Source organism: Zingiber officinale, chromosome 6A (assembly GCF_018446385.1).
Source record: "Zingiber officinale cultivar Zhangliang chromosome 6A, Zo_v1.1, whole genome shotgun sequence".
NCBI classification, from domain to species: domain Eukaryota; kingdom Viridiplantae; phylum Streptophyta; class Magnoliopsida; order Zingiberales; family Zingiberaceae; genus Zingiber; species Zingiber officinale.
The window spans coordinates 108,916,717-108,930,472 of NC_055997.1; the positions used below are offsets into that span (position 1 = coordinate 108,916,717).

The 13,756-nt window shown below is 39.9% G+C and overlaps 2 protein-coding genes across 2 annotated transcripts; both read left to right on the top strand.

Annotated features, from left to right (window-relative positions):
- The first annotated feature begins 748 nt into the window (after window positions 1–748).
- LOC121997362 (S-adenosylmethionine decarboxylase proenzyme-like) lies at window positions 749–3,203 on the top strand. The gene is made up of 4 exons (XM_042551730.1): window positions 749–932; window positions 1,406–1,554; window positions 1,676–1,694; window positions 1,860–3,203. The coding sequence occupies exons 2-4, from the start codon at window positions 1,423–1,425 to the stop codon at window positions 2,972–2,974; spliced, it is 1,266 nt and encodes a 421-aa protein (XP_042407664.1). The 5' UTR covers window positions 749–932; window positions 1,406–1,422; the 3' UTR covers window positions 2,975–3,203.
- A 5,646-nt stretch (window positions 3,204–8,849) lies between these two features.
- LOC121995134 (putative leucine-rich repeat receptor-like serine/threonine-protein kinase At2g24130) lies at window positions 8,850–13,404 on the top strand. Its single transcript, XM_042548957.1, has 3 exons — window positions 8,850–8,909; window positions 9,399–12,102; window positions 12,495–13,404. Exons 1-3 carry the CDS (start codon window positions 8,850–8,852, stop codon window positions 12,926–12,928), a joined length of 3,198 nt encoding a protein of 1,065 aa, XP_042404891.1. The 3' UTR covers window positions 12,929–13,404.
- Window positions 13,405–13,756: the final 352 nt, after the last annotated feature.

The window sequence follows — 13,756 nt, forward strand, 5'->3', positions numbered from 1 at the left end:
TCCATCAATTCGAAAGTCAAAAAGTCTCTCAACACTAGATTTTGTTTGTTTGTTTGTTTCCAGAATTTCATCAGTTAGCTTAACTACCAATTAATAAAATTGAAAGCCAAAATTGACTTTATTGCATATTTAATCATTCATGTGATTTTATTTTAAATTCATTATATTTACTAGTCTAAAATACATGTAAATTTTATGTAAATGCTAATAAATATAATTTTTCCGGGGCAAGAATTAAAAGGATGTTTCTTGGTATCTATTATTAAAACAAGTTTTTTATTAAATAAAAAAACATATTTTAAATAGGAATCATTTTCTTGGCTGCCATCTTTTAATTCACGTGAACCGTGAACAGCCTGCCTTCTCCAAAATTATTCTCCAATCTTTCTGAGTGCACCCAAATCTTACCTGGTCAAGAATAATCCACAGAAGTGGGTCCACTTGTACTTGTCGTCTCTTACAGGAGTAAAATAGTAGGTAAAAAATAATGAGTATTTTACAATTTGGCTTCTAGCAGTCCAATGGGAGCCGACGCGGAAAAGATAGCGGACGAACTTACCGCCTCAAACGGCGTGGTCCCCACACGTGGGGCCCAGATGAAATCCAATATTGTTAGGAGGTGCCGACGGCGCGTAAGGAGAACGAGTGCGGATAAAGAAGAATTAAGTGGGGAACGGTTCACCGCAACACGCGGCGGCTCTATCCAGGGAAGCGAAAACGAATCCTCCTCCGCCGCTATTTATAGCCCTCGTGGCCTCTTTTTCCTCCTCATCCATCCGCCTCTAGGGTTTCCTTGTTCTCCACGGTCCTCGTTGTATCCGTGTTCTTTCTGCAATAATCTTCTGCCAGAAAAACTTCCTTGGCTTTGGAGGCGAGAGGATCGGCAACATATAGGCGAAGCAGCAGCAGCAGACACAGCAGGCTTTTAGATCGTACGTTTTCTTGTGATAAATTTGAGTTAAGCAACGCTCTTTTGTTCGTCTTCAGATCTTCTTTTGTTGTTTTCTAACCCATTCTTTTGTTCTTCGAATAACATCTCGAATCCTCAACTTGTTATTTTTCTCGAGTTTATTTTTTGTTCTTCTCTTGACGCGTTATCGGTTAATCTGGATTTGTAGGGATCTTTTTTTTCTTCTTGTGCAATGATTTATTTCCAGTGCGTTATATCATTTGCTTCTTTGTTGCTGCTTTTGTTATTTGTTAATATATTCGTTTGTTTAGTTTTGTAAACTTGCATCGATGTATTATCCTTCGTCTTTGATCGTCGTTTGATGTGGCTGTTTTTTCCTGGGACAATAGTATTTGATTAGCAGTTATGTTTGCACGTCCTTTGATGTTTGTATCTTCGATTTTTGTGTTCTCATTTGATTCGATCTACTTATGGTTTAGTCTCTTCTTTTTTCAGATATTGTTGATGAATTAATGGAGTCAAAAGGTGGGAAAAAGTCTAGTAGTAGTAGTTCGTTACAGTACGAAGCTCCCCTCGGCTACAGCATTGAAGACGTTCGACCACACGGAGGAATCAAGAAGTTCCAATCTGCTGCTTACTCCAACGTAAGAACCTTCAAAAACATGATAGTGACGAAGGAGAAAAATTGGATCTTTTGCTTTTTTATTGTTCTTTGCTGTATATCAATTTTTTTGTTCTCATGAAAATTAATTGTGACCATTGCAGTGCGTGAGGAAGCCATCCTGATATTCCCTCAGATCCTCCAGTAGTGTAGGACGTGTTGCCTATTTGGTGTTTTGTTCTTCTTCCTTCCTTCAAATCTCTGGCTAGCTGCTTTCTAATAACCAAACCTCTCTCTGTCTCTCTTCTCTGTCAATCTCAATGGCATTCTCGATGAATGGCTCCATGGACCCTGCTCCACTCTCTGCAATTGGGTTCGAGGGGTTTGAGAAACGTTTAGAGATCACCTTCTCTCAGGCATCCATCTTTGCTGACCCTCGTGGTCAAGGACTGCGTGCCCTTTCTCGGGCACAGATTGACTCTGTTTTGGACTTGGCACGCTGCACCATTGTGTCTCAGTTGGCCAATGAGGATTTTGATTCCTATGTTCTGTCTGAGTCGAGCCTCTTCATCTACCCTTACAAGATCATTCTGAAGACTTGCGGGACTACTAAGCTCCTCCTTTCCATTCCTAGAATCCTTGAGCTTGCGGCAGAGCTTTCGCTCTCTCTTATTTCTGCAAAATACTCGCGGGGGGCCTTTATTTTCCCAAGTGCCCAGCCATCACCACATCGCAGCTTCCCTGAGGAAGTCAATATCTTGAATGGCTTCTTTGGCAGTCTGAAATCTGGTGGTAATGCATACGTGATTACTGATCCATCAATGCCAAACCGCAAATGGCACATCTACTATGCTACTGAGAAGCCAGAGACGCCTATGGTTACTTTGGAGATGTGTATGACTGGATTGGACAATGGCCGTGCATCAATTTTCTACAAGGATTCCGTTGCTGCATCTGCCAGTGAGATGACAATGCTCTCTGGGATCTCTCAGATCATCCCTGAGATGGAGATTTGCGACTTTGATTTTGAGCCATGCGGTTACTCTATGAATGGGATATGTGGCCCAGCTCTCTCTACAATTCATGTAACACCGGAGGATGGTTTCAGCTATGCAAGCTATGAAGTCATGGGCATCAATCCTCAGTCCTCATCATACCATGACTTGGTCGAGAGGGTCCTCACATGCTTTGGCCCCTCTGAGTTCTCAGTTGCTGTCACCATATTTGGAGGATGCGGGCATGCCTCTTCTTGGGGAAAGAAAGTCGACATATGTGGCTATACATCCGGTGAAATTATGGAGCAGGTGCTGCCAGATGGGGGATTACTTGTTTACCAGACATTTTCTGCTTCCCCAGTTTCTGCTGTCTCACCGAGGTCCATCCTGCATCACTGGGCGAGAGATGACCAGGAGACTGAAAAAGATGATGAATGGTTTGTGATGATGAAGAGAGGAAATGATTAGACTGAGGTTTGGAGAATGGTTCTCCTTTAATTTTTCTTATTAGTAAAGCAGTCAGCCAGTAGTTTGTGGTTACTCCTTTGAGTCGTTGTATGCTATGATGCAATGCCTTACAATTCATAATCAATGCTCTAGGTGGTTTGCTCCCATGTCTTCCACAATGAGCATTGAGTAGTAGTCTGTCTTGATCATGTTCTTGTTGCTGTCAATAAAAGTTCTTTATCAAAACAAACTAGGTGAAATCTTCCTCCGTTTGATTGATTTTATTTAGATTTCAATTTTCTACCAGAAGCATCTATGTTTGTTCAGACTTTGGGACTTCCTGCACTTCGTCTTGTCCCAATGTTTGCTTGCATTGCAAGTTGCAACATCTCTGAAAATTCTAGCTCCAACATGAAGTTCTTTAATGTGTTTGGTACGCTTGCATGCTGTTTAATAATATGCCGAGAATCTTTGGGGCCATGTGAATTTTTTTAAGCTGAGCACTGATGTTTTTCTTGTTTAATTATTTTGACTCAGTTATATATCAGCATTATTTTTGGACTTTGCTCATATTATATATTCTAGTTCTCTTTATATTCTCAGCTTGTCTATTGCTAACATTTTACTTACCAATAGAAAAACCCCTAATACCCTCAAGGAATCCACACTAACTAAGAGCCTTCAACGTCAAGCAAGGTATCTTTTACAAATAGCGGATCACAATTGATGATAAGAATGCATATTTCTTATACATTATTCGTAGGAGCTTTATTCTTAGTTGCTTGAGAATTACTTCCCTTTGAAATGAGTCTCATCATATACTAATTTGCCATGAATATTATATTCTAATCATTTATTTATCTAGTATGAATTTCAGGATTCACTCGGTTTTAGAATTATTGATGTAGTTGGAAGAATAAGATAGGTTGAGGGGAAAAAAAAAGGCAAAACAAATAAATTACAAGATGCGTTTGTAATAAACTTCAACAGTCAAACACCGTTTATTATCAGTCAAATGAGTTATTGGTCTACATTAGGAATCCACCTCTTAATGTCCTTTCGTAGAATTTAGGTTTTTTGGTCAAATTGGAATTTATTCTTTATCACTACTAAAATTAAATAGATAATTTATATCTGTAGTACTGTTTAATGTATTGTAATTGGTGGTAGCGGAGGCCAGTTACACCCATTAAATAGTTATTTTAAAATAAAAATCTTGACTGTGTGACTAGGTTGATGTTGGAGCATTTTAATCTCTCGAGTTTGTGCATTGTAGTGGTTCAGTTTTATGCTTATAATTGCTTGATAAACTAGACATTACTATGATCAGCGTGTTCATGGAAAAACTTCTGAAATAGCAATGTCTCTACTTCCTATAATATAACTGTCAGTCGGTCCATAGGGAAGCTATTCATTTCCAAATGAGAATCCATACATGATCGTAGCAAATTACAAGCCAAGATATGAGCATTAGGCTTTGCTAACCCTCGGAATGAAATTCTATAGACTGAATGCTTAAGCTTGTGAGTCTAGATAGAAATTTTAAGCACAACTAGCATTTGCCACCATTAATTTGCCCATTGTGCACTCGATCAAGTGAAAAAGGTTATTGAAAAAAAAAAGATAATTTTAGTTAACCTTATTAATTATCTCTGAGGATAATCGGTCCGGTCCTATGGAAATTTTCCACCGGCCATCAGAGTAAATCGGGAAGCGCACATGGCGAAGTGAAAAAGGTTACTGAAGAAGTATCAATAGTTGTGTTAATGAATTAGAATCTATCGATTGAGTGCCTTTGGACAATTAGAATCTGTCATTAGAGTCTCATGCTTGCCACTTAAGAACCTAGATTAGGACAATGATGAATGATCGTGCACTGCCTTTTTATCCCTAGCAAGATGGCAAAACAAAAAAAAAAGAGAAAAAAAAACTACATTAGACAAGGGATCCCCTAATGATATCACAAGTTCTTCCAATCTAATCAATGAAGCTACAAATGCGAAAAAAGCATCGCCCTTGTTAACTTTAGAAATGCTAAAAAATTAATTAGACACCAAATTATTGCTTATGATATCATTGTATCAGAAGATTCTCAAAAACATTAGCAAATCAAGAGTATATATGAGCTGTAAAATCGACCAAAAGATGAACATTTGTCAAATGCAAACCTCACTCGCTTTGTCTAACTTACAACTTAGGCCGAACAGTCCATTTAGCTCATCTAATCCATTTGATCACCTAATTGCATCTCATTCGACTCATTTAATTCGATCACTTTGTTCAATTCACTTAGTCAATTTTGCTAGCCTAACTTACCCTTCCTACTTGGTTTATCTGATTTGTATCGTCTGCTTATCCAACTCGACTCATTCTACTGACTTGTCAACCCACACGGTTTGACTATTTCGCTTAGCCCATGGAACCTAATTGCTCCATCGATCTTTCCAACAATCCTTCTAGCCCAATTCAAAGGTTTTGGAGAGTTCATGAATTAATTTAACCTCGGACTTTATTGGTCTTCCACATAATAATTCTTGTCCATGACTTAATTATACTATTCCAACGCCGTCATCCTTCAACTAACCAAACAATATGCATATATGAGAATCGTAGAGCTCATAGGACTACTTATAAATAGTAGTCTTTATGCTAAATAACATTATCCTCTTTAATAAAAAAAAGAGAAAAAGAAAATACAAAAGTTGCACAAATGGGATTCCTAGAGTATATTAGAGTTTAGACTACTTTTAAGCATTCATCATCACGCCTTAATCTAATCTAGCAAATTAGGCCCGGTTTTTGGCGTAGCTTATTAACGTCTATGCGTAGGTCTCAATATTTATTGGGACCTATTTTTTTTAATACTATAATAAGAATATGGTCCATGTGATAAAAGATTTACATGATCTAATTTTAAGATAAAACTTTTAATTTCACAAAGATCTCATTATGATTCCAACATTCCATAAAAAGGTCTTTCTCTTTAGACTTTTAATTATGGATGTTATTTTATAAGATTTAATATATTCCTTTTCAATATATCTATATTCTAAGCTATATTTGATGAGGGATAATAGTCTTGTAATACAATCAAGATTGCATTATAACATTGATTATTTTATTTGATACAATTTTAAAACTATAATTTAATTGTAATCGGGATTACAAAAAATAATAAAGTTTTATAATCTGGATTACAAGACCAACATTATATAATCTAATTACATTCCAAGCTCAATGTTTAATTAAAATTTAAATGTCAAATATACCCCTAATCTATTGCCTGCACCAACCGATTGTCGACGCCAGCCGCCACCATCGGCCGCCACAGGTCGCCACCGCCGGTCGCCATAGCCCTCCCTGGCTGCCACCGACGCCTACTACCGTCGCCGTCATCACCGATCAATCGTCATTGTTATCACCATCGCCAGCCACCTCTGCCTCCAGGCACTGCCGCCACCGACCTCTACTGATCGCCACCGTCGATAGAGGCCACAGAATATTTTTGTCATTTATAATAATATGAACTATATTTCTTATAAAAAAAATAATAAGCACTAAACAAAAGAATGTACATGTATAGCTAATACAACTCTTTCACTAAATGTAGTAATGTAATATTAATTACATTACATTATAAGTTTGATTACATTACCTCTAACCTAACGCGACGCTAGCTTTCTCTCATTACGTTTCTTCTTCGTTGGTGACACTTTCTTCTCTGATCGGTAAAAACATGAATTAGAAATTTTTTATCCATACAATGTAAAATAAAAATGCTAGCTTTTTTTCGCATAACCCCTCTTTCCTTTTCCAACTCCTCTCTATACTCTTCTAACTCGTTGAGATTGAGGAAATGAAACCACACCTAATGCTGTCAAGCTGATCTGATTTGTGTTACTATGCTCCTTATTTAATTAAGTTCAAATGTTAATACAGTCGTCTATATTGTGTTCGATCCAAATGGAAGATTTACTATTTTTAAGCAATAGCGAGTTAAATACCTATACTATTTTACTTTCTTGATAGACATTTGTTTAGTCTAGTTGCAATTTTTATTTTCTAATGATTATATTAAGTTTTGTCATCTTATACATATGATTTTTTAGTTATTTGTGCTTTCATAAGATAGTGAATTGAGGACGGGAGTATAATTCTTTCTATTATTATTTTCATCCTTTTATATGAGTTGTTCTCCTTATATTTTATTTGAGTAATTAGATATACTTCTATTTAATTTATTTTTAAATAATTTCTGAATACACTTATTTACCACGTTTAATTTAATTATGTCTCAAGAAATATTTAATAATTTAGTAACTTTATCAATTAAAAAATATATTATCACAATTTAAATATAAAAATTTAATTAATAATTTTATATTTTTAAAAATCAAAAAATTAAATATTATATAGAAATTTATTTTTTTAAACTAATATTTTAATTTATTAAAAAAAATTTAAATTCACCGTTATCCATCCCAAGTCCGAATAAAAAAGATAAGAATTTTTATTTTTAAACAAGGTTGAAAACCTAAAATTTTTTGAACTAGGATCTCAAATAGATTCGAGCCGATCCTAAACAAATCGTTATTGAACTAAATGCTCGAGTCCATTGAGGGTATAAGCCTATAAAGCAACACCCTACGGATACATGATTTCATCATAGATTAAATAAAGCGAGGATTTAATTGCTCAAGAAAATCTCACATCCTTCTCCTAAAAAGTTACCTTTACAACAAATCCCAGAGATCTTCGAGTAATTAAAAAATTGACACCGGATCTTCAAACTTTCCCTTGTAATATATCTTATCGATTATCTCCTCAAACCTCGTTCTTCGTCACTCAGATTCAAGATGAGTACATTCTTGTCGTCGTGAATATCCCAAATGCGACAGTCTTACAGGAAAGGCCTAGATAGAATTTACTATTTTTGAAATCCGCATCAGTTATAACTTTGAGCTTAACACCTTCAATCAGCCTATTAAATACTTCCTCCTCCCTCTTTTTAGCCTTAATTTTTATAATTGGACTTCCATTAATATATAATACATCATCAAGAAGATTTAAAATGAGATGCTTTTTCATTTTATTTTATGATTCATCTCCCTACAAAATTTAGTGGATTAGTGATGCAGAGTAGTCTGATCTTAGAGTTTTGAGACCGTTTTAATTGACGATTGATCATGTCTGAGAGTCGAGGTGACGGACGTTGGAATGTGGCGCTCTTATTGACCGTGCGTGAACCTCCGATGAGACTAGTCTACAAGCACAAAAGTGTTAGTGCCGAGCCAGGGAGTGGTTCCCCGGCGATGACCCTCCGACGCTCAAGTCAAATATCCGACGAAAACAGTAAGCAAGCAAAGAAATGAAAGGGGCAGCGTAACTGTAACTATAGTAGAATGAGCATACCTCCGTCGAAGCCCATGGGATCCTTATATAGGGCTCTCAGGAGACGCGTGCATGCTTCCCAAGACGTGCACGCTCATCAAAACATACCTTGAAAGGGCGTGTCAGTAAAGCTTGCATGCCGTCATACCTTAACAACCCGAGCATATCTCTAACGTGACAATGGAAGCTTCCACCGTACGATTCTTTGTCTGACCATGCCGCCAGTCGTACCGCCTATCGGCGACACTAGTTCCTAGGAAAATATTCTCAGCTGCTCCTTTTGTCCGTTACTGGTCCGAGCGGGGGTGTGCCGAGCGGGAGAACCACTCGGCTAACTGCCAATGTCCTGGCGGCGTCATCTCTAGGCCCAAGCGAGAAGACCGCTCGGTCACTATTCGACTGATCTAACCCTTGTTGCCGAACGAGGGAGTCGTGTCTCTGCATTGTAGGATTCGAGACCTGGTGAGAGTCCGAGCAGGATGGTCGCTCGGCACACGCTTCGGCAATGGACTCCTCTGAGCATCAGAAGCTCGGTACCTGGGCGAGCCGTAGTGATGTTGGTCCGGTAATTCCTTGATCCGATCGGATGAGTAGGGCATCCGGTTGAACGATGATCCAAGAACGTTGACTGCCTTGATCCTGACCGTCCACGTGACCATGACCTTCTCCCAATCGGACCTCATCTTACCACCGGATCAACGATCATATACGGGTAAACTTTGAAAGATGATGACTTTTAATTTAAAATTGAATTACATGACCTTTAATCATTCAAATCAAAGTTATATCTATAATTGATTATCGAATGGAACTCGTAACAACCCAATTTAAGATAAAATTACTTTAGGATAATATTCTACGAAATCAATCCATCTTTAAAAAGATTACTTTCGATATTTATCTTCAAATTAACGAATTCATCTTGCTAGACGAACTGGGTAGACCAGATGGGTTGAGGTGCCAAATGACATTGGATGAACTGCGCAGACCTGTCCGTTTTGAGTGATTCGTCATCCGCCACTGAACATTAATCACATGTTTCTCCTCCCTCCAGAAAGATGCTTATCACATAATTATTACTAGTTTGAAAGAGCTCTTAACTATCTTCCCCCACAACCTCTCAGCCTCTGACCTTCCTCTCACCACCACCACCACCACCACCACCACTCCCGTTCATTGGCTTCCTTCTCTTCTTCCACATCAACTTGAAGTACACTTGATTCTTCCTGAGAGTTCCAACCATGATAACAGAGCAAAGCTTCGAGCAAGCATGACATCCTCCATGGTGGCGAAGCACGCCATATTTGCATTTCTTCTCCGACTGATCGCCGCCGTAGTAGCGGCAGACCGCCCGCTCACTCCGCCACTACTCCTGGAAAGAGACGCGCTGTTGGCCTTCAAGAGCAGGCTAACTGAACAAGGGGCACTGACAAACTGGAATCGCACCACTCATGTTTGTGACTTTGTCCGTGTTCAATGTGATCGTTCACGTCGCCACGTGACGAGTCTGATGCTCAACAGCTCACAGATCGCCGGCCCTCTATCGCCGACGCTCACCAACCTCACTCAACTTATCTATCTAGACTTGTATGATAATAACCTCACCGGGAGCATACCGAATGAATTCTCCAGCTGGAGGCTTCTCCGTTACCTCGATTTGTCATTCAACCGCTTGGTCGGTACGATTCCTCCTTCGCTCGGCTATATATCTTCCCTTGTTTATCTAGCTCTCCCACACAATAACTTAAAAGATGAGGTTCCGCGATCTTTCTTCCGTAATCTCAGTCTGATAGAATTCATAGATCTCTCTGACAATGCTCTGTCTGGCCAAATCCCGTCGGGCAGTGAAAATGCTCTTCCGCATTTGTCCTTCTTCAATCTGTATTTGAATAGCTTGTCCGGAGCTTTGCCAAAATGGCTATCGAATTCAACCGACTTGTTTTTGCTAGATGTCGAAAACAACCATCTTTCAGGTGAACTGCCCACCGAAATGATACCGCACTGGAGCCACCTTCAAATCCTTCACCTGTCTGATAACAATCTAACAAGCCACGACAACAACACCAACCTCGAGCCCTTCTTCCTCGCTCTCTCCAACTGTTCGAGTCTACAACAGCTTGAAATGGGAAGACTCGGTGTTGGTGGATCGCTGCCAACTACCCTGTTGAATTTGTCAGTTCTCAATCTCGAAGGCAATAGGATCTCTGGAGGAATCCCTTCCGGTATCTCAAACCTCTCTAGCTTGACGCTGTTGAATTTGTCTGGAAACCTTCTCAGGGGCCCGATCCCGAAAGAAATATTTCGACTACACGAGTTGGAGAGGTTGTTCATTTCTAGCAATTCTTTGTCGAGTTCGATCCCTGTGGAGATCTCAAATGCTACCTCACTCGGTTTGGTTGATTTATCAGGGAACTTCTTGTCTGGCGCAATTCCAACGAGCATAGGCAACCTTTCACGACGACTGGCATATTTGTATCTGCATAACAACCGGCTTTCGGGATCCATCCCTTCGAGTCTCGGCAACTGCGTTAGTTTGATGGAACTAGACTTGTCGCATAACCGATTGACAGGGGCGATCCCCCGGGAAATTTCAGGCTTTCTGAAGATATTTTTGAACCTCTCCAACAACTTTCTGCATGGGCATCTTCCGTGGGAGCTCAGCAAGATGGCGCAAGTCCAAGAGATCGATCTGTCCTTTAACAACCTCACTGGCATCATCATCTCTCAACTCTCAGACTGCTATGAGCTCAGGCTCCTCGATCTATCGAACAACGATCTCACTGGGCAGCTCCCGCCAAAACTTGGTGATCTTCGAAACCTCGAAACACTTGATGTTTCTTTCAACAAATTGGATGGGGAGATTCCCCTCACCCTCAACAACTGCAAAAGCTTAACCTTGCTAGACCTTTCAAACAATGATTTCAATGGCTCAGTACCGACCGGAGGGGTCTTCACCAACCTGTTCTACCATGGGAACCCACACCTCTGTGGGCCACTTAATCGAAAGGCCTGTCGTCGGAGCTCTCGCTCTCGTAAGCTCTTAGCCATCGTTGCCGTCGGTGCTTCAGTGTTTGCATTTGTAGTGACAATATGCTGTGTGAAGCTCATAAGAAAGATCTGGTATTTGGGTATCAGAGGTGCAGGGAATGGCAGTTCATCGCCGGTTGTCAGGTCTAACTACCCTCGAATCAGCCACCGCGAACTAGTGGAGGCGACAGAAGATTTCGATCTCGGAAGGCTGATTGGATCCGGTAGCTACGGGAGGGTCTATAGAGGTGTCCTGAGAGATGGCACCAATGTTGCAGTGAAAGTGTTGAACCTCCAAACCGGAAATTCGACCAAGAGTTTCAACAGGGAATGCCAAGTGCTGAAGAGAATTAGGCACAGGAACTTGATGAGGATCATAACAGCATGCAGCCATCCGGATTTCAAGGCTCTAGTGCTGCCATTCATGGCAAATGGCAGCCTTGAAAGCCACCTGCACAATGATTCTTGCCGTCTGAGCTTGGTGCAGAGGGCGAGCATTTGTAGTGACATTGCGGAAGGGATGGCCTACTTGCACCACCACTCGCCGGTGAAGGTCATCCACTGTGATCTGAAGCCCAGCAATGTGCTTCTCAACGATGAGATGACGGCTTTGGTCTCTGATTTTGGTATTTCAAGATTGGTCACGACTGTTGGAGTAGGAAACACAGTCGAAAACATGGGGAATTCTACTGTTAACATGCTTTATGGATCCATTGGATACATAGCACCAGGTACCAGTGTTCCATTCTATCTGTTTTCTCTTGATACAAAGCATTATGAGGCATGAAGTTTATGCTCATGGATCTTTCATTATTGTCATTATGCTCATGTTATGTGTCAATTACTGAACATTTTCTATGTTCATAACATTGAAAGAAGATCACAACAAAGAAGAAAATACATTGATCCATAGGGCTTGAGACTTCTTGAACTAATTCTCTGACTCTTTTTCTTCTTAAATTGTTAGCTAGTATTTCCTTGGCACCAAGAAAAAGAAATTGAATAGCTGTTAACTTCTTTTGATAGAAATGTTTCAGAAACTAACAAGTTAGTTTTAGGTAGATGCACTTAAACATACTGTTTAGACTAACTTTTGATTGCACACTATTGTCTGTTTGTATAGAATATGGCTATGGATCGAATCCATCAACAAAGGGTGATGTCTATAGCTTTGGTGTTCTAGTCCTGGAAGTGGTGACCCGAAAAAGGCCTACCGATGAAATGTTCGGAGAAGGAGTGAGCTTGCACAAGTGGGCGAAGAGTCATTACCATGGCCGAGAGGCAATGATCATAGACTCCCAATTGGCAAGTGAAGTGAGGCACCAAGCACCTGAATTGAGGAAAATTTGGGATGTTGGAATTTCTGAGATGCTAGAGTTGGGTCTGCTCTGCACGCAGGAGAGTGCCTCGTCCAGACCAACAATGATGGATGTTGCCGATGACTTAGACCGGTTGAAGAGATATCTCGCAGGCGACATGACTGCCACCTTTGCTTCCTCCCTCGGTATGTCATCCTCCACCTTCGGAGAGACGAGCCAATCAAACTTCGGCGACTAGTTCATGAAACTCTTTTATCACTGATTTTCCTATAAGAGAACCAATCTTTTGCATCAGATGGATAAATGATCGAAACATTAGTGAGAGCAAACTTTATCAGTCACTGTTGCATAGAAAAGAAGAAAGAGATGGGCCACTAGTAGAAGTGCCCAAGCCATTAATACGAGTCTCTTTCTCAAGTGGATGGAAACCAGAACTTTTTCTTTTCATTTCTTTCCCTTTTGATTTGAATGAGTGGAAGGTGACAATATGAAGCTTGTTCTTCTGAGGCCAAGGAGCATCCTGGAGCTGCACACTGAAGAATGGTGGCCTGATATTGAGCTGAAAACTTGGTTCTAACCAATGCCACTAGTTAGTGCTTGGTCTTGTGATGAGCTAGCTTGTTTGTCAATGCACCAATTCAAATGGTGGTGGTGTTTTTTTTTTCTTTTTCCTTTTGGTTGGTCAAATGTTATGGAATGGCACATTCTCTTGTCTGGTATTGGTTTCATTGCCTTTTTAAGTGCAATCTCAATAGGTTCAATAAGTACCATCTATTTATGTTTCCGGTGACACAATGATCTTTATCAGGAAATGAATGAGAGAAGATGACACATTATCAACAGCTTTTAAGACACTTACTAGTTGGGCTAGTTGACATCTTCAAAACGAGCAACACGGAAATGAATAAGGAAAGATGACAATGCCGAAAAGTCATTTCGATTTGGCAAGGTGGTTCACTTGAACTTCATGAAAACAAAATTTAGAACTCCAGCTTTGCAATCATCTCAGGGCTGGAAGTTGACCCAAACAAACCACATATACCAGAAACACCAAAATGGTACACCA